Genomic DNA, 21706 nt, shown 5'->3' with positions numbered 1-21706 from the left:
ATCTTAATAACCAGGGGCGGCTCTAGAAATTAGGCCGCCCCAGGCAGCGCAGAGCGCTGCGCCGCCCTTCCTCGGTCCCGCGGCGGGTCCCGTCTTCCCGCGGCAGGTCCACCGGAGCCCCGGGACGAGTGGACCTGCCGCAGGCATGACTGCGGGAGCTCCACCGGAGCCGCGGGAACAGCGAACCTCCCGCGGGCACGGCTGCGGACGGTTCGCGGGTCCGGCGGCTCCGCTTGAGCTGCCGCAGTCATGCCTGCGGGAGGTCCAGCCGAGCCGCGGGACGAGCCCCCCTCCGCAGTCGTGCCTGCGGCAGGTCCGGTCGTCCGCGGCTCCGGCGGACCTCCCGCAGGCATGACTGCGGCAGGTCCACCGGCCCAGCCTGCCGCCCCCTAGATTTGGCCGCCCTAGGCAACAGCTTGCTTTGCTGGTGCCTAGAGCCACCCCTGTTAATAACCCAACTGTCCAGTCGAGGGCTGGACTTTGCAGAACACACTTTTGGGGGGAAAATCTGGGACTCGGAGTGTGTTGGGGTCACTCTGTTAATAGTAACCAAGGATTCTGGAAGCCTGAGTGTGACTGGTGTGTTGCTGGCAAGCTGCTGGGGTCAGAGCTACTGGACCAGGGTTGTCACTATACAGACACTCAGGATGTGACTTGCATGCTGGTAGGCTGTTTACGAGAGACCCAGGTTGGCAGCTACAGCAGCAAAGCATCGTGAGACACCCAAGATTACAGCAGTGACAACCTTTTACTGATCTGGACTGCACTCCATTGACAAGCCCTTTGTATGTTTGCTGTTGGTGGTAACTTTGCACAATGGATCCAAATTCTGAGTTCTGCTCCCAAAGGACTTGTCTCAGTTAATAACTAAAATTCCCCTGGTTTGGTTATTCGGGAAAAGATACTAAGCCCACTCTCCATTTTATTTTTGTTCTACAGAACCAGTGGCTGTATATTTTCCCCTGTTTAATGATGCCTAGGTGTGAAGAGGCCACTCACATGATTTCTCTATATGTTGCTTTCCACCCTCGTCTTTGAAAATTAGTTGGGACTAAAAATAATGTATAAGTGTAGGATTCATTACTATACTCTTTGCTAGAAGAAGTGGGGAACCTTCTCTGCTTTGAATCACACTCACATTAGGGAAACTCTTTGAAGATGTACAAGTATGCTATTTTTGTTGGCTTTTTAAAGGGAACTAAATTGACTTAAGTTCTCATCATTTCAGAACCAGTATTTATACTCTCATGTCCATATCATTTAGTGCTGATGCTATATCAAAGTTTCATCAGACCAGTTATAACCAATTGCCAAAGAAATGGAAATGAAGTTTAGCCAAGCTACAGCATTAAGGGCAATTAACAGAGCCAATTAGAAGGTCTGAGCTTTGCTAGGAACATCACTGCTACAAATGCCAAAAATAAAGGCACACAGTACAGAAACTGCAAATAAAAAAATGAAATCCCTCCTTGAGTACAAAGTGGTTGAAAGAAATTGGAGCCAGATGAGGATGAAACACTGGGTGCTTGATCAGGACACACCAGAAAATAAAACAGATTCAGTAATAATGTTAAAGTGAAGGCTTCAACTTTGTTAACTGTAAGCAGAGAAGGAGGAGGGAGTGAGAGAAAAGAAGACATATGTCCACTGAAAATACCTGGCATTTATTTGGGCCCAACACAAATAAATGGCCTCATGTCAAATATCAAATAGTTAGGGTTGCCCCCCACCCTTCAGCATAATTGCTAGAATCTAATCCATAACCATTAATGAAAGTACACATGAATGGTACCTTAATCTGCAAAGACATAAGGTCTCTCCTTCGTCCTCCAGGCTAATAGGATCCCACCAGTTATCTCCTCCTTCCCTGCCCAGCAACAATCTCCCTGCACATTCTTGGTAGGAAAGGCGCAGAGAAGCCAAGCCAGCCCCTCCCTTCTGCACTCCTCTCAGGATTCCACAGGGTGGCTTTCCCTTGCTGGTCTAATCAAATATTCCTCCCTTCCCTGCAAAGGGACATTGGGGGATGAATCAGAACCATTACCTGGGCTCCCAAAATTTGTTTTTGTAATTTACCAATATGTATATGTCACTGTGTCACCCCCACTCTGAACTTTAGGGTACAGATGTGGGGACCTGCATGAGATAACCCCTAAGCTTATTTACCAGCTTAGATCTAGTAGCTGCCACCACCAAATAGTTTAAACAAACATTTATGGGAGAGTCATTTAGAAACTCTGTCTTCCTTCCAAATATTTCCCCAGTCTTTAACCCTCTTTTCCTGGCAGGATTGAGACTGATTCACCTCCCACCAGATCCAAAAAACCCTTGGATCTTAAAACAAGGAAAAATCAATCAGGTTCTTAAAAGAAGACTTTTAATTAAAGAAAAAGAGTGAAAGGAATACTTCTGTGAGATTAGCATGCAGGCTACTCTCACAAACAGATTCAAAACACAGTGAGCCTCTGGGCAAAAACCTTAGTTAGACAAAGAAACTCAATTTGATTCTCCCTGTATGCAAAAACAAAGTCACAAAAGAAAACAAACAATTTAATACATTCCTTCTCTAAACACTTACTACTTTTAAGAAATGTTAGATGGCTGATTCCTGGATCCTTCACTCTGGCACAAAACTTTTCTGAATAGACAAAAGACTGATTTCCCTCCTCCTCCTTTGAAAACATCTTGTCCCCGCATTGGTTTCTCTGGTCAAGTGTCAGCTAGGCTATGTGAATTTCTTAATCCTTTACAGGTAAAAGAGGAATTAACCCTTAACTGTCTGTTTATGATAGTATACATGGATTTACACATAAGATTAGAAACAGAAGTGTTATGTGTGTAAATGGCAACAGTGCATAAACATCAACACACATTCCACATTTAAGAAGCTTTAAACCCCTTCAAATTATTAATTAAAAATATATACTTTTTTATTTGCTGATATTTTAATTACTATTTGTTTTATGGCAGTTAATATTTACACATTTAAAGAGAAATGTTATCGTCTCTCTATTGCTTTTATTGTTAATGTTTCTGGTAAAAATTAAGGATTACAAGAAGACTTATTAAAACTCTTGCAAAATGAAACTTATTTAAAGCAGTGTTTATTTTTAACATCCTACTGCTTAACTTCTTTACTTTTATTAAAATAAAACCTAGTTACAGTTGATTTTGCTTGTATCATTGACTCTGCTTCATTATTAAGACAAAGCAAGAAAAGCACAGAAATATTCCTTAGCGTTTTTCAGTTTTTACAATGAATAGCAAAAAGTGAGTATTTCTGAAATGACGACTGTTGTGCTGGTAACAAATTGACATTAAATCACGTTTGATTTACTTTCATTATTTCCTTTTTAGATCCCACTGTTAAGGTGTATCGGATGTAATGAATGTAGCAGTAGTGCTGGAGTTGGTAGTCATTGTGATTGATTTGGAAGACATTTGTTCAGACAGAGACAAAGTAAACTGACTATCTAGCTACCCCAAATCTATCACCAAGTACACTCCACATAAGTAGTATTTACAAGTTGGTTGCTGCAAGATACAATTAAGGAGAGAGAGAGGAAAAAAACAACCTCAGGGTTTTAGTCACTAAAATGTATTCACCATGGAAAAGCTTCTTAAAATGGCAATCCTAAATTCAAGAACAAATCCAGCAGTAATTCAAGAGATTATTTAGCTGTGATAATATTGCCATGATTAAGGCTACAATTTGCAACATTGCAGAAATATTCTGAATCCAAATGAAGCAAGAGCACTCACTAAATCTGCTTCTTAAATACACTTTTATTACTTTAACAGCTAAACTACTTTGAATAGCCTGTAAGCATCTAAATACAGTACCATTAAATCAATATGCAGCATTAAAATAAAATGAAGACCTGAACCAACAAGCATTATACCCACAAAACCAATGTATCTGGCCCAAGTCAAAATGCATAGCTCTGAGGCAAACTACCCTATCAGATAACGGAGATCCATTCCAATTGAACATACAGAGACGAGCAAAGAGGAGTTATATAACCCACACACCACCTGGGTGCAGAGCTCTGTCCCATTTAGTGGCACTGAGACCACTTAGAGATTAATGAGTCTGCATCAGCCTTAGCTAACAGCCACAGGGCTATTTGCTCATGCAGTAGAGACTCGTGCATTTAGCTCCAGAAGTCCCAGGTTTGATTCTGCCCGCTGACAACCGGGGTTTGTTGGTGTGAGAGTAGCACACACAAAAAGGTATCAAAATAAATAAAAAATAAGGATAGTTCTTCTGAAGTAAGTGCAAATTGCAACCTCCAGGTTAAATTACTGCAATGACCTATATTTGGAAATGAACCCTCAGACACTGAAGAAATTCTATTAGATAAAGGACACAGTGGTTCACCTGATGACCAACAAAGGCAGATGAAAGCACCTTCTTCTCACGCTTCATTCACTTAACTGGTTACGCATCAAACACTAACTGGGGATAAAGGTCTTTGTCTTCATATTCTAAACTCTCAACCAGGCCTGGGCCCAGCTAACTTCTCCCTTCTTCCTCTCTATTCACTAGCAACTATATAAATTACTACTCTCATGGATGGTGGTACTGAAGAATAAAATTAGCTAAAGTAGTGGACAATGTGTTCTTAGTGGTGGCGCTTCCCTCCAAAAAGAACCAAGGATGACAAGAAAAGTTTGCCACCTTAAGGACAACATGCATCTGACCTTTCTTTGTCATCCTTGATTCTTTTTGGAAGGAAGCTCCACCACTGAGACAGATAGATGAAAGATTAACGTATTTGTATAACTGGAAGTGACAGAAAAGAAAAAGCATATTTACATGGATATGTTGATAGGTAGTTTTAATATTTCATCAAGTCTATCAGAAAAAAAAATCAGCACTAGGTTTGATTGCCACAAACACCACTCTCATACAACTTGAATTCATAATGTACTGGTTTTCAATCTTCTTTTGTTGTAAAACATGCAACATAGATATTCCCATCATGAATCCACCTTCCAATCCCCCATTTTCCCTGAAACAGATATAGTAAAAAATTAACTTAACGCATGAGATGGCTGTGGCTGCAACTGTTAGATCACATCTCATTTTACATCTGGGCTATGTTTACTCCTTGGGTGTCAGACCTAATTTTCTCTTCTTACCTGTGACTTCCACTGCCCTACTCTCTTGTGCAGTTTGCTCCTGTTGTCCTATGTTTGCTCTTGTGCTCCATTTTGGTGTAATCAGGATACACAGTCAATGTTTTTACACCAAAAGGACATTACCCAAGGTAGGTGGCTCTATGTTGTTTTTATTGGTCAAAAATATCACCAGAAACATCTGGTTAGGCCTTGACTGGGCTATGAAAAATCTGGATAGACCTTAACTGCGCTACAATTATCAGCAAGCAACACATGGACTATTTAGCAGTGCTCTGTGAGCCAACAGTGGTATGCAGACCACAGTTTCTGAACTGCTGCCACAGAGTTTTCCTTGGATGTTTTCATATACTCAAACAGTGGATTTTATAGTTAGGGAAAAAAAGAACACCTATACATCCACTTGTTTAGAGAAATTCAGTGGAACCATTGATAGAGCTCTGATTTTTGTACTGTGTAGTACCAGAGACTTTCTCAGATATTTCAATGGTACTTTACACACACAGAACAATCACTGAAACAGTTAACAAGTTTATGCCATGTTGGTACTTTGACATAAAACGTCTAATTTTTCAAAAAATAATAGTACATACCATTGTAGAGTTTTACTGCATCTGCTGTTAGAAACTTCTTTATTACAAGATGTGCAGAGCCAGGCTCAGGTAATGAACTCCAATGAAGAACTTGTTCCAACACATTCTCTGTGTAGTGTAGAGGGCGCTCTAAAAATGTCAAAAGTGTAAAAAAGAAAACTTAACAGAGAAGAAACAACAAAAACAAAACCACAGGTCCTGGTAGGTTACATAAGCCTAAGTATTAACATGGATCTCTTTAGAACATGGAACCTTACCTCGTCGGTTGTTCAAGTGAATGCTACAATTAAGCATTTAACTGTTGATCCTCTACCCCAATACTTTGGCTGCTATGTTCCAAATAAGTTTCAATTTCAAGCAATGCATACCCAGATGAACATCAGCAAAGTGTTTAAAAGAACTCATTATACTGAACTCTTAATGGACCCTTCTGAAAGGACATAAAATACATAACTGTACTACATACTATCTAATTCAAAAGTTGGATTTAAACATAATTTAATATTTATATTATGGTAACACCTATGGTGCCAGCCCAGTTGGGCGAGGCACTGTACAAAGTGACATTCCCTGCCCCCAAAAGTTTGCAATCTAAACTATAAATGTAAAATTTCAGTTATGGCAAATAATTTCCTCTTTCCCATCATCACAATCTGCAGTAATTTATTGGCATAAATTAAATTATCCATTAAAAAGGACACAAACAGATATTGGTCCAAATTCTTGGCCCCACTCCGTTCCCTTTGCAAAATAGTTATACAGTGCTGGCTTATCAAACCAGGAAATCCACAGCCCCTGGCACAGGAGATATAGCCCAATAAAAGAGGGTGTGGGCACAGTGTCAATGCATTTCAGTAATCTTTGAAGGCAGAAACGCACTTTAGGGGCATCAACAGTTGCAAAATAGAGCAAACTGCTTTAAGTTATACACAGAGTCATTATGGCTCTGGCCAACCCAAGGATCATGGAACTGCAAAGGTGAAAACACAAATTGTGCCACTGCTCCCTAGGATACTAATTCAATGCAACTTGGGCTGATGGGCCCAATAGCTACATGTGTATTCACACACAGACCCAGACATACCTGCCGACCAAAGTTCAGCTGAATTTCATGGGGACAAATATGCTATTTCCTTAGCCCCAGGGCTTCCCCCTGCCAAATATCAAACACCTGCTGCAAACAATGGAGGCATGAGACCTCATTAAAACAAAACGAAGTCACAGGAATACCCTATAATAAAGAATGTTAGACATTGTAACTACAGGGGTCCCTACCAGCTCCTCCTATAATAATTTAAATATTTTCTGTTGTTTTGTAAAATTCTGGGCTGTTTATTGCATTATTTCAGTATACAGGCTTGACATTCTGAATGATTAATCAAATTCACTCATTTGTAAACATTTTGAATTTTAGAAAATCATCAACTTGAGTAATCCCTTCAAAAATATTTAACAATACCATTTTATTAAAGTTTCAACTGTTCTATATTGACTATGGTAGGTCCCAAAGGCCTCCCCCCAGCTCTCAATCAAGACTGGCACCAAATTGTTATAGATACTGCAGAAATGCAGGAGTAGTTAAGGACACAACACAAAATCTTACAAATGGTGCTTGTTGCAGGATTAGAGATTAAGAATGCCCCCTCTCCCCTTGGTAGGAGACATTTATTTGATCCAAGTGTCAGGACTTCCTTCTCAGAATACTGATCAGAGGGCATGCCCTTGGGCACGCCCTTGGGCGCCACAGCCCCCCTTCTCTAACCTCTCCCTGGCTGAGAATGCAAATGGAAAACATAGGTGGGGTAGGAGCTTGTGCTGAGGAGGCAGATCCCCTGCCCATCCACTGGCCAATTCAGATGGTGTGTGGGAGCTGGCGGCCTCCAGCAAACCCTCCTCTCTTATGTGTTTAAACATTCTTGGGCATACAGCAGCCTTTTCTTGCTGCTGAAAGTTGTCTCATCCACTCCACCCTATAGATGATGTCGTTATCACACCTGGGTTTCCAGGCTTCCTATGGGCCTAATCAAGTTATCTTTAGGGGTCAGGAAAGAATTTACCCTCTGAGAAGACTGGGAAGGTGTCTGTTTTTTTTGTTTTTTGTTTTGTTTTTGTTTTTTAACCTTCTTAAAAAATGCTATAGGCCCGGTAGGTGGAGATCATAAAAATAAGGGATAGTAACCCACTTCCAAAAAAGGAGGAGGTAATAAAAGTTAGTAAGTGCCACTGTAACTTGGAGTCAGTGTCCCGAGTGACTAAGAGGATTCAAGAGGCCAGATCCTGGGATAAACCTGAGCATGGGACTCAGAAATTATAGAGCCTCTGAAGCCCTCCCCTCGCTCCCGAGACTCTGTCTTCACAGTCTGAGCTCCCTTTCATCTGTGCCTTCAACCCTCTGGCACAAAGGTGGTACAATTCAACAACTGGCTAACTGATGAATTTGGTAGTGGGTATTTAACTAAGGGGAAAAGCTTCATTCTTTGATTGTATGTTGTGATTTAACCCCATACTGGACCCAATTAAATGTCTGGTAGTTTTTTAGAAGGAGGAAGGTCAGCACCCCATTTAATATTAAAAATAATAAAGCTGAAGCCTAGCGTTCTAAATCCTTCATATTCCTCCTAGCATTGACAGGTTTCCATGATCCTAGGTGCCTAATCAATATAGGTATATTTTTTATAAAAATGCCTAGGTGACTTAGAAGACATTTTGAAAATATTTTAATATATTGAGACATTTTGAGAAAGGCATTTTCATAAACATTTCTTAAATTTAATATTAATCTGAATGTATAATGTTATCCTACTTTATATAAACTAAATTACAGCAACCTTACTGTTTGCATTGTCACAACAATTTAAACAAATAAATATAATGTGACTCAATGGAATGTAGGCTCAGTAGGCTGAGCTGTGTGGGAAAAGAACAACATGGCACTCTTTAAACAACGTGTTCAGGAGTCATTAAGGCCAGAATTTTGAAGAGCTCGGTGCCCACAACTGAAACCAGATTTTCAAAAAAGTGCTTAGCTCCCATTAAGGCACCAAAAAAAGCAGTCAGATTTTCAGAAGAATTGAGTGGGTGCATATTGGGCATTGAACTCTTTTGAAACCCAGGTTTTGAAACTCAGGAAACAATTGGGGCCAGAAAGTTCAGCCCTGCATCTCTAAAAGGCCTCTGGCTCCAAGACAGCGAGGGAGAAGCATGGAACCTAGAAGGTCTTGCTACCCCTGTTAAAAAAAGAACAGGAGTATTCTATGCAAGCACAGGCAGCCAGACACGCATATGGACACATCATTGCAGTAACCCGCTAGGGGTTGGTAAGTACTGCAAACTGCACTAGTAGAACCTCTTTTCTTGCACAATGGTGCACTGGGAGAGAGGTATGATGACATCTCCTTTACTCACTAGCACAGTGCAGTGGGAGGCATAATTTAGCTTTGCATAAGAAATGACTTACTTATAGGCATATTAACCCAGTTATTAAGCTTTTTTGTAGTTGTTCAGAAACAATGATTATGGGGCAGATTAGCAATAGTCTTCTATGGTCAGTAATTCAATAATCCCTTTAAAACTGCCTGTACAAGAACTTTTATTGAAGTAATCCTACTTTCCTCACTTAAAAGAAAGAGATTTAGAAGTGGGGTGGCCCTATAAATGTAATAACATTAAACCAACTCATTTCCTTTGTATAAGAGTCAAAATCCACCCTAAAGCAAAACTAAAAAAAACCAAAAAAAGGCAAGATGAATCTGGCACATCACCACATTTTCCTAGACTATAAATGCTCCCAATGTAAACACCTACTCTTTTATTTATAGCTACATTTAAGACCACCTGTCATAATGAATTATATGGTACATAAATCATCATGCTAAAATGCATTAGCTATTTTGCTGGCAACATACCTCCTTTACAAGCTATCCATCTCACAAATATTATTAACAATGACATTGATCCTATTTGATAATATGGTACTATGAGTTCTCTGCAAAAGGCCAGATAATTTTACCAATTATTTCAACTGTTCTATATGTAAATAATTTAGTTGATTTTTAATATTGTAATTTCAGTATTTCTAACATCAAATGGTCAACATACACTTCCAATTACCCTGTTACTAAAGTCATTATGCATTTGAAGGTAAATATCCAAAACAAGTTATTTTGGTCTGAAACAGCAATAATGAGAAAGAAATAACATTTCAGATAATACAAGATGTTAATTTTCTTGACTTCTGGGGGTTCATTTTCAGCATGGTGCCCAAGAAATTGTTTGACAATACACAAAGAAGTGCAGCTCCCCAGAGACTGCAGGGTAGACTCTAATGAACGGAATCTCCCGATGCTCTGGACAGGTGCCAATAGACAAGTACAATGATACATGCTTAAAAATACTTTATCTCTGTACTGATGTGTCTGAAAGAAGTTGTGATCATCAGCATGATTTGAAGCAAAACAAGCAAATCTTATCATCTGGTTCTCCCAGTCTCTTCTCTTATTTGTGTCTTTTAGACTTAAGCTCCTTGGGACAGGGACTGCATAGTCCACAGCATGACAAACAAATGTATTAAATAATAACATTAACAAAGGCAACTTGGAGGAGACAAAATATATTTTGTTGGCTCTTATCTCCCCAGTTTGGGTCCAGAAGTAAAGCGTGTCTAAACTGTAGTATTATATATATTAGCCCAATTAATTTTTATATATATTTCAGACAAAGAATTAGAGAAGTGAAGATAATGGGATCTGAGCCTTTGAGGTCATTATGGGAGTCAATGGGAGTCTTTCCATTAATTTTAATGGAAGTTGGGTCAGGCCTTATCTAGAGCTGTGATGTGAACTTCTAAAACAAGGATTAATCCTGAGAGGCACTGAGTATCCACCTACCCCTATACCAGGATTAGGCCATAGTTAAATTCATGGCAAACTAGCTTTCATGAGTTTAAGGCCAGAAGGGACCATTAGATATGACTTCCTGTATTTTACAGGCCTTTACATTTCACCCAGTTACCATTGTATTGAGCCAAATAACCTGTGTTTAGCTAAAGTGTATCCGTGAGAAAGGCATCCAATCTTGATTTGAAGCACCTCTCTACAACCATTGTTATTTTTTCAATAAATGTTCTTATGTTTAGTTTGGGTTAGATGTTTATGTCTGCACCTATCTAGAATCAAGGTATTTGGGCATTACGTCTCTGAATCTCCTGGCACATGCCATACAGGGGTTCTGACTAAGGCCATATGGCAGTGTGACAGGGTGCTGTCATCCTGGGAGGTGAATTGGAGCTGGGTAGACCATCTGTCCCTGATCAGGGAAGCTTGAAAAGCTGCTGCCTCATTAGGCTGGGGCTGGATAAGAGCCCCAGGGGAAGGAAGTCAGGGTGGGAGCTGGAAAGAGGAAAGGTGCAGTAGAGGAAAAACATAGAGATAGCTTGCCCCCTCTCTCCTGCTGGTGGACTGCAGGAAGGGGACTACTTGTATGGTGGAAAGGTGGTGGGAATACAGCCTGTAAATAAAAGCACCAGGTGGGTACTGCACCTAAAAGTCTCTGGGTGACTCTCTCAGCCCAGCGGGGGGAGGGATGCTGTTACAGGCAGTAACAGGGAACCAGAGACGCATTGACCCACCTGAAATATTATACCCTCATCTCTGAGCACAAGGGGACACTGCTAAGGAAAACTTCCAGACTTAGATGCCTGGTGCACATCCAAACCCATGTATGGAATACATGTAGGGACCATCAATCGAAGAAGAACTATAGAGTTTTGATTTGGTTAACTTTCCAAAATAAACCAATAATAATGTGGTAAGAAAACACAGAAATATTGTTGAAAAAAAGTCACTAACCTAGCTCTCCATTTTCAATCACTTCAAAAGCAGCCCAGATCTCATCCTTGTTGGGAATGATGTTTTTTATTCCTAATACATCATTAGTTAATTCTTCTGCCTCTGTCAAAGGCGATACCTGTGATACAGATTGTAGCAGTTCAAAATTTAATAAATAGTTTCTGAAGTACTAATGGCTTCTGACTTGTGAAGACATTTTATACTTTTGTGATGGAAAAACAGTCCAACTTTTTCTTTTTAAGCACAATCACAGAAATACCAAGTTTGTGAATCCAATAATTATTACTCAAATTGCTGGCCAGTACATTTTCATCAATTTTGTTGCATCAGATTGGAAGTTATCCAGCTAAAAACTGTAACTTCAAACCTTTTCCTTTATCTTCACCCCTTCCTTCCCCAAAACTAAAGCACTACAGCTCAGTTCCATGTGAAACAGAAAGAAAGAGCATGCTGTGATCTAAAAGGTAACTATTACTACAGACACACTATGTTTTTTGGTACAGTTCTCCCTCCCTGCCTCTCTCCCATCCCAGTCAATGATACGGAATTTTTTGGTCTTTAAAAACAAAAACAAAAATCCAGGGTTTTTTTGGTTGATATGTCCCATGCAGCATAAAATGATAATGAAATGGAACTAGACAACCCTAACAAGGTTAATAGGTATCTTGCTAAAATTGCTTTTCTAATCATATCCACCCTTCATTATTGCAGAAATTTAATGTTCTCCTTTACACTTGAACATTAGAGCAGTACTGCTTAGAGCCCAGTACTTTTCAGGAGTGCTATTAGACCCGAGGCTGGAAATCTCAATTATAGTGAGTGGGGAGGTTGGGCTTCTCTGCACTTAAGCAAGGCAGACTGCCTCTGGCAGAAAGAGACATCAGGAGGAAGGCCTTCTAAATAACCTTGTGCTGCTAAATAAACTGCAGAAATCACTAGGCAATTGTTAGTCAGCGGTGTCGCTGTGAGTATCAATACTGCTGTACCCTGCCATAAAACTGAAAGTGGAGGTCTCTGCTTTAAAATTATGCTATAGCCTTCTGCTTAAAAGTACAAGAGAAATACTATTTACAGATTTTAATTAAGCCACAGCTTGAATGTAAAAAGAAAAATTAAATAAAGATGGGAAAAGACATGAACTAATAAACACAAATGTAACAACAGACATGTAAAACTACATATAAAGAAAACAAATTAGTTTCACTCCTTAAAAAAAGTTTATCTATAAGTTATAACAATTTTACATACTAACCCTGATTATAATACTACAGTCTGGCTCTTTTCTTTCCACATAAACTTCAATTAACAAATCTCCCGCTTGGGAAACCTAAAACAAAACACATACGTTACAAAAATTAAAATGCATTAAAATGTATACAGCTTTTTTCATAACTGGGAAAATATAATCATTATTTCACAGCATTAATAGAATCTTTTCAATACACAAACCTTCCATTTTCTAAGCTGCAGAAAGCACCAGGCACTGACTCTGGGAGAAGCCATTCTGCTCCATCTGATCAATCATAAATAGGGCTCTGTGTCTGTCTTGGAGGTTGCAGAAAACATGGACTTTCCATGACCTCTGACTTCTGCAGCAGTCAGTGTGGCTGTCCCCAGGTCCGCCCAAACAGCTGGCTCTGGGGTCAGCCACTGCTCAGGCGGCCCTGGGCAGTGTTCCCCAGGGCGGCCGGAGCAGCCACTGGCCCTGCTCCCCTATCCACCAGCAGCGACTCCCCTCTCTCCCCCCAAGATTTAGTCAGGGGTATTTATAGTATGAATTATGGACAGGTCACAGGTCATGAATTTTTGTTTATTGCCTGTGACCTGTCCATGACTTTTACTAAAAATACCCATTACTAAATCGTAGCCTTAATCATAGGAAGTCTCTACCGTAGGGTTGGCAACTGATTCAGGAAGAAATCTTAACTTGACTAATGCAGACATGATCATATCTATCAAAATGCATATAAATTTTGAAGTATAGGTTCAGTAACAGGAATTCTAGCTATACCAGTCATGGGTGAACATTATCGGGAAAACAGTCTGTGCTTCAGAGATCCACCTCCAGAGTGCAAGTCAGAGGAGATCTGTGTTTAGTTGTCCAAGCTTGGAAATTCAATCTGTTGTATTAGCCAAACTGTATGGTCAGAATTTGATTTCAAATTTACCTGATTCATTCACCAACATAAACCCATTTCACAACTATGATAAAAGAACTTGGGGTAGGGAGAATTTGTAAAGCTCCTAATGCCCTTTGCATGGCAAAAGTTATATTTCTCAGAGATTTTAAACTCTTCATCCACAACCACAAACCAGACAGGAGTTAATGCAACTCACCCTGGCAGCACAGCCAGCTCATATTGTCATATGGTCCCCTGTTGCTGCAGAACAACTGATGTTCCTGAGCATGATTCCTGGCAAAGTCAATGGAACTGAAATTAAACTTCTCTGCCTTAATATGACAGTGGGAAGTTAATGATGGTCCATCTGCAGCTTCTAGGTTGTTTTCCTAGGGTATTAAGCTGCCTGGAGCATCTGCTCTCCAGCATTGTACCTTTGCTATCTACATCACAAATTACTGCTGAAGAAGAACTTGTATGGGCTTTGGAGAAGACATAGCATACATGCTACTATAACACTTCAATATGATTCTTTTTTCCTTTCAGCTTAGTTCATCATTCATTTGCTTCCCCTCACAGGATGAAGGAGAATATATAGCTCTTTATATGAGAAAGCCAATGGTTTGGATTTTGGGGATGGTGGTGGGACAAACTTTAATAAGAAACAAGGAAACAATTAATTAGAAATTAATTGATCATTAACTAAAATAGTTTAAAAACAACATTTAAAGTTCAATCCTCCCTAGTGCTCGCACACACTTTTTTGCTTTGTTAATTATTTCATGAAAGAATATGATCATCAAAATTTCTATTTACAGTGGACACCAATAAAAATAGGATATGTATCATCTTCAGTATTTACATTAAATGTGGGTTTGTGTTGTTTGCAATGAAAAGTATAGCGAATACTGCAAATTCCTGATAACGATAAAGACTGGTGATCAGTAAAAGTTAATGGTACCTATATAACCTTGTACGGGGATATATTTTAGAAATATGTATGACTTTAGTAAGTGGTCAGTGAAAATAATGGCACATAAATGTACAGAAAAACAAAAGGAAATTTCTACATGCAATGTGTAATCGTTTTGTGGAATTCACTGTTCCAAAAGTCAAAGTTTTAAGATAAAATGAAGATCTTTTAAAAAAAAATATCTGTGATCATTAATAGCATTTGCGGTTTTGCATACTAAGTGTAACCAAACCATCTGCTTCCAATCAGAAATAAAACAAGGATTCTGCCCCCCACACATTTACACTCTCCATGGACAACTTCAGGCAATCGGCTAAAGGCTTCAAGGATATTTTTTTTCACTCCCATCTAGACATCAGATATTAGCCAACACAGAAAATAGGATGCTTAGTTTAAAGGGCCAGTGGTCTGGCAAATATTGTGCTAATAAGTAGAATTTTTTTATGATAAGATTAAACAAACTGATTTTATGTTGACTACATATTAGTTCATATATCCAGAAATACAAATTGTAACATTCTTGGTAACTCAGACCTTTACTAAGGACTTGATGATTATGGAAGTAAAGTGAAAACAGAATTTAATGATGACCAAGTGGAATATATAAAAAACTCCAAACAACTATTACTTTTTTTTTAAATGAATAGATAGTGAATCTGGCTTGCTCATTCATAACCATAAAGCCATCTAAGTACTGAGGCTAGGTGCAGAACCTACACTCTTAAGAAGATAGTCATATGCCAATTTAAAGGGGCATAATTTGAAATTCTGTGATTGTGTACGCAGTAGCAGGAGTTCCAGGAAGATATAATATGAAAGAGAATGAAAAGAGTGTGGGGAAAGGGGGAGGTTAATAGTTAATTTGAAAAAAACTGGACCTTTCATATTTGATCCAATATCAAGACTAGCATCCAAATGATGGTAAGTACAATAATTTGGGTCACAATTCTGAGACACAGACACACAATCATGCTATACAACGCACACTTACATGCATATATATGGGTTAAAACCTGAGGAGGCTGACCAGGGTGAACAGATTCAAGCTTAATAGTGTACGTAAGAGGATATTGAGTAGAATAATGAGGTAGCAAGGGAAGCTATGAAAAAAAATTGATTAGTTTACAGAGACTGAAAAGTAAATACACTGCATCACTCAGTTTCTACAAACATTGACATAATGGAGAAATTGTGACTTTACAGTTAGTTTAGCCCCTGAGAATAGAACACTAATGGAAGCATTTGTGAGGGAAAACATTATGAAGCTACTTTGAAGAAAGCTTCTTAATTACAGTGGCACAGACTCTGAAAATCTTATTTCCTGGTAAAGTTTGCTTTTTAGATATTACGAAATAGGGTTGCAAGAAAAAATGAAGTTGACATTTGATTTCTATTGGGCTTATGTAAACAACTGTACATAAACAAAATGTGCTGAAAATTACAAATAGCTGGCAAAATGTTTGGCAGATAGAACACAAAGAGTGGTTAATGAACTGGCAACTGGAATGGAAAACGAGATCATCATAAGTGACATTTCAGACATGAGACCTTTCTTGGGTTGCAAAAGAAATCTGGGCATGTTAGCTTTTCCATACAGTTTTCTATATCAGCAGCACAGAGAAAACGATATAAGTCTAACCTCCCCTTTAAGTTTGTTCATTTTAAGTACCTGCATTATTTACTCTCCCTGCTCTAGCTCCTACATGCATGTATTATGATGGAACAGCAACTATATTTCCAGAGAGCAGTGTTTTGACTCTCAGACATTAATTGCAATAAGATTCTCACTCAGGCTACACCTACACTTGGAGTGTGATTTCCAGCTTGCATAGACATGCTAGTTCTTATACAACTAATGCATGACAAACAGGGCCGGCACCAACTTATCAAGCAGGTGCTTGGGGCGGCAACTCCGGAGCAGGGCGGCACTTTAAGGTATTCAGCGGCAATTCGGTGGAGCGAATGACCTCCCACTGAATTGCCACAGATCGCGATCGCAGCTTTTTTTTTTTTTTTTGGCTGCTTGGGGCGGCAAAACCCCTGGAGCCGGCCCTGATGACAAATAGTAGTATGGCTGTGGAAACATAGGCTACTGACTCTGCAGAAGTAGCTGCCTCCCTCTCCAACTGACCTGATACAGCAATGAAGTGGGAGAGTTTTCCTAAATTGCTTGTCTAATTAAACTGTGGTGATAGAAGCATGGGGGATTTTGCTGCCTTTCTTGATCTATCACCTCCCCTTTCTCTGTATAAGGGTTGGGGGAGAGGGTGAAGAGAGCTGCTTCCCTCGCCTTTGAGATCCTATATACAGTACACAGGTAAGCACACAGACGCTGCTGCTGCAGGTGCGGTGCGGATGCAGATAAAAGATAGAGTGCAGATCGTGAGTCAGATACAAGTGGATTCTTGCGGATGAAGATCGGATGCAGACCCGTATTTTTGTATCCAAGCAGGGTTCTACCTATGGTTATGTATGCAGGGCAGCTAATCCATGCTGTTGTTTGCTGCTCCCGTGCTCCCGCGGCTACACTACTATTTATAGCATGCTAGCTCTAGCAGAGCCAGTGCATGGTTGTCATGAGATGAGAATCACACACGCCTCTGGTACCAAGTTTAGATGTAGCCAAAATTTCAAAGGACTAGATGACTGTGTACCTTATGCAGTATCACTTGGCAGCCAGCTGCAATTCACTTTCATAACACTAAAGAGGAAGGTTGAGGTTTTTAAAAGCACTCAGTATTGGCCTAACTCTCCTCCCAGTGAAGTCCATGGTAATACCCACTAATTTCAATAGAACATAACAACCACCATACTGGACCAGACTAATGGTCCATCTAGCCCAGTATTCTGTCTTCTGACAGTGGCCAGTGCCAGATGCTTCAGAGGGAATGAACAGAACAGGCAATCATTGAGTGATTCCCCTGTCATCCATTCATAGCTTCTGGCAGTCAGCACAGGGAAACCCAGAACATGGTGTTGCATCCATGACAGTCTTGGCTATAGCCACTGATGGATGGACCTATCCTCCAGGAATTTATCTAATTATTTTTTAAAGCCCATTATAACAGTTTTGGCCTTCACAAAATCCTCTGGCAATGAGTTCCATAGGTTGACTGTGAGAAGTAGTTAGGCCAGTGCTGTGTGCTTTTGAAAATCCCACTTAGAATATCTAGCAGGTAGGATAGAAGCACAGTACCCTAGAGGAAGTTTCTGGAGCCACTGTGCTTTAGGCAGGCAGGCAGAACACCCCATGGAGAGGATTCAGTCTATATACCTTGTCCTCCATGCACAAAATAGCTCTCAGAGGAGTGCACGAATACACCAGTGTATTTACATATGCATGAGATACATATAGCAAGTTTCAAAAAGGTTCACTTTAAAGCTGAGACATCACAGTAATACATTAGAAGCGTCTGATCCAGCAAAAAATACTCTTTTCAGTTGCTGACACATAGAAGTTCCACAAGACTCAGTTGCTGCTTGGCCACAGAAACTAATCCTAATTCAGAAGGGAAAATGTATTAATTTTGACAACCGAATTGCCACATATGGCCATCAAAGTCTTGGGAACAATATCAGAGGGACTTCAAATGAAACGGACATAGGAGCACTCCTGACATTTTAACATGGCATCAGGTTATTTCCTGCCTTACTAAAACCAAATGTAAGGACAGCGCTGGTAAAGGAGAAAGGGGCAGGGATACACTACTTTATTTGAGAAGATTTTCCTGCTCAGAACAACTCCAAACTCAAACCCAAATTAACTCCTGGGACACACAAATTTTCAGAAGTTTTTAATCTGATCTTTAAAATAAAAATGCCCACAGTCAAGCTTTCAAAATGAAGCAATAAAATCAGCCATTGGTGAGCATTTGCAGTCTATGTTTTACAAAGAATGAGAAGACTGTATTTTCAAGTGGGAATGCTTAACTTCATGCAGGTGAGAAACAAAGTTAGAACCTGTGCACTTGTCTGCTGAAGTTAAACTTCCACATAAATATGGCAGGATCAGGCCTTACTTTGTTCTTTTATTTTAACCAAAATAAAATATGTTGTAGCAGCTCAGTGTCTATTAACTATGAATAATAAATATACCATGTATTACATTTTAAGTAGTTTCTCCTCTATTAATACTTATTTTTAGAAAATATAAATGAGATTGGAGAAAGTTTTGAAAGAGATTTCTATGGTGGTGAGTTTGACTGTTCTGGAGAATAGGGCTATTATCCCCACCTTTGTTTAAGAACCTCTCTACCAGTCAAATTCTCAGTTGTTGTGTAGGTTACTGTAAGTTATTGCCCAGACTCTCAACACATACATAATTAGAAACTATGAAATTTCACGCAAATATGAATAGTGACTCGAATATTCTTTAAAATAAATAAAAAGGAAGAGAATTTGACAATTGAATACATAATTAAATGGAAGCATTTTCACTACTACTTTCAAAAGTCTAAATATCACATTACACCACAAATCATCACTCTTCAGCTGCGAGCTGGAAATTTCTGGTTGAATATGTTTGTTTGTGTTAAGGTTGAAATAAAAGTGCTTTTTGTTGGAAGAATTTAAACTCGGCTATCGATAGGCTGATGAGACTCAAGCCAGGGGCTATAAAATGCAGTGGGTTGAACAATCACATATGAACTCTGATTATGAATAGAGCAGAATTTGTTGCAAGCAAAGTGAAAACAAATAGTCAGAAACACAATTCAGGCTTCTCACAATTCTTCTTCCCAGTAACTACTAAAGTCCCCACATACTGGTCAATCAGCCACAAGAGTCTGTCCCACTTTGGTTTTACTGTGGAAAAATTAGGTGTATCATAATTGATTCTTTTTTTAAATGACATCAAATGACTGCAGGAAGCTTAACCTTCAATTTTAAAAATGAGAAAGTAAGTCTCTAGCCTCTTTCCTTTTGGAAATAGCCTTCAGAACAAGAACCAGTTCCTAAGGAAAGTGCCATAGTGATCTTTTCACAAAAAAACATGGAACATCACATCTGCCTCTTCCTAGCATTCTGCTTTGTCCAGAACTGTAGTTTTGGTTGAATACACTCAGCTATCAGCAACCAGAGCTCCCAAACTGGTCACCCGTGCCAAACACTTTCTATTTCCCTTTTCCACCAACTCCAAACACATGGAAGTACCAGTGGAATCTTCACTCCCAAGGCACTTCTCTCATTTATGCTCTTAGCTTCAGTGGCTGTACCTATAGCGACACCAGGAGAAACTGCAAATAGCACCATAGCCACTGGAGCTTCCCCCGTTACTTCCTACGGGGATGAAATCCTATGAAAGGGAGTGTTCATTGCAGGCATTTCTTGGTGCTAAGTCTCCAGGAAATGACACAATTAGAAGGTACAAAAATTATCTTTCCTCCAACTTTCTATGTGCCTAGATCTTAGGCATCAAGACTTTATTCCTCCCAGCAAAGGTCTTCTCTCAATAGCATCACCACTCAAAAGCAATAGAGATGAGATGTTGCTGTATTTCTTTTTTAATGTACATTTCAGTCTCTTGCCAGCAGGAGGCATGTGGTGGTATTATATTTAGCCCTTTGCACTGGCAAGTCAGGTGCACACATTGCATGAACGAGGCCAGTGGCAACACAATCTTCACACGAGGCAGAATTTACACACACACACACACACACACACACACACACACAGAGCAAGAGAGAGGCATTCAAGTTTTCATACATGCACATCTACAAAAGGGCCATACAACAGCACCTTTCCCCAGGGCAATGAAATTTGACATCCATGGCAGAAGGGGAGGAGACAAAGCAATACAGCACAGCAGAAATACAGAGAATCGTGGAACATGCGACTTCCATGAGCACCATAACAAACTTACTTTTATTGATGAATTAAGGTACTTTGAGATTTACTATGTGTTACGCCACACACATAACCGAGAAGGGGAGCCACCAATACTGACTCATAGTTTGATCACATTAACTCCTGAAGTACTACTAAATTACTAAACTTCCCAGGTCTTCTCCCCAACCTTATTTCAGATCTCCTAAATAGATCACAAGTTTCATAGGTTTCCTTTTGTCATGGTTAATTCAGCTGCCCATCTGATCAACAGCTTCCCAAGGTTCAGCTCCTGTCTTAGAATCACTGCCATGTGCTCTAATTGAGACCACTCGTGTACACCACTCAAACCTTAGCTAATGAAGCATGTAGCTACTCACTTAACAGTTCTTCTTGCAGAGAGTATAGCATACAACAGCTTCCTAATAACGTCACAGAGCAATTCAAAGCAGGTTTGTTTTTTAAAAAAAATAAACGTTATGGTTTGAAGCCTCCCTGCATTGAAAATGGCCTCTTTTGTGCGTTCTGTTTGAACACTAAGATAATCAGAGGTGCCCAAGCTCACACCATGCCATTATCTATTGACAAGCCTGTTCTATAACTCCAATACATACAGAGAATTATATCCTAAAGATAGGAGCTCAAAATGTTTTCCTAACGCCGATCACTACTTCCTAGAGTTTATAAAACATATGGAAGTAAATACATCTAAAGTTGAAATCTCAATGAGATATATAAGATATAGTCCCATTATGTGTTAGATCATAATTTCATGGGACTAACGCTGCATAGACACAGTTGTTTCACTTTGCTGTTTTATGTCTCTTTTCAAAATGGGTACATGATGCAAATGACCATAAAGAAATACAAAACTGCTACATGACAACAAAATATTCTTTTGTTATGATCAATCCCAAATCAATTGAGTTTCACCACTTACTTGAGTGTCTTTCCACTTGGTAATAAAGCGGTTCTCTGTATCCATTTGTTTGACCTGATCTTCATTTATCTGTTAAAAATGGATATTTCGGTGAGTTAGAAGGAAACTAACATAACACTTTATCATCCTTAGTGGATTCTTTATAATGGCTAACAACACTAAGAAAATCAAGTAGGATCATTATACCCTTAGGAGTAATTACACTTACAGTGTATTTCATCTGATTGAGAGATTTTTCCTAGTATCAAAGAGGAGGCACTTTTTTTTTT

At 39.5% G+C, this 21706-nt stretch overlaps 1 protein-coding gene across 3 annotated transcripts in view; it reads right to left on the bottom strand.

The window, feature by feature from the left end:
- The window catches only part of ARAP2 (ArfGAP with RhoGAP domain, ankyrin repeat and PH domain 2), a 199969-nt gene that overhangs the window by 32973 nt on the left and 145290 nt on the right, over positions 1–21706 (bottom strand). For 2 of the 3 annotated variants that reach the window (XM_039541886.1, XM_039541887.1), the window contains exons 24-27: positions 21438–21506; positions 12834–12908; positions 11582–11699; positions 5736–5864 (exon numbers count right to left, since the gene is read on the bottom strand). In XM_039541886.1, the coding sequence (XP_039397820.1) occupies positions 5736–5864; positions 11582–11699; positions 12834–12908; positions 21438–21506 (391 nt within the window). Of the gene's footprint in view, positions 1–4916; positions 5016–5735; positions 5865–11581; positions 11700–12833; positions 12909–21437; positions 21507–21706 lie in introns of those variants that run through there. The other variant, XM_039541888.1, reaches the window with a different exon arrangement.

The sequence above is a fragment of the Mauremys reevesii genome, linkage group 5 (assembly GCF_016161935.1).
Source record: "Mauremys reevesii isolate NIE-2019 linkage group 5, ASM1616193v1, whole genome shotgun sequence".
Taxonomy (NCBI): Eukaryota; Metazoa; Chordata; order Testudines; family Geoemydidae; genus Mauremys; species Mauremys reevesii.
The sequence above is the reverse complement of the archived record's forward strand: the minus strand, read 5'-3'. Positions and strand labels throughout refer to the sequence as shown.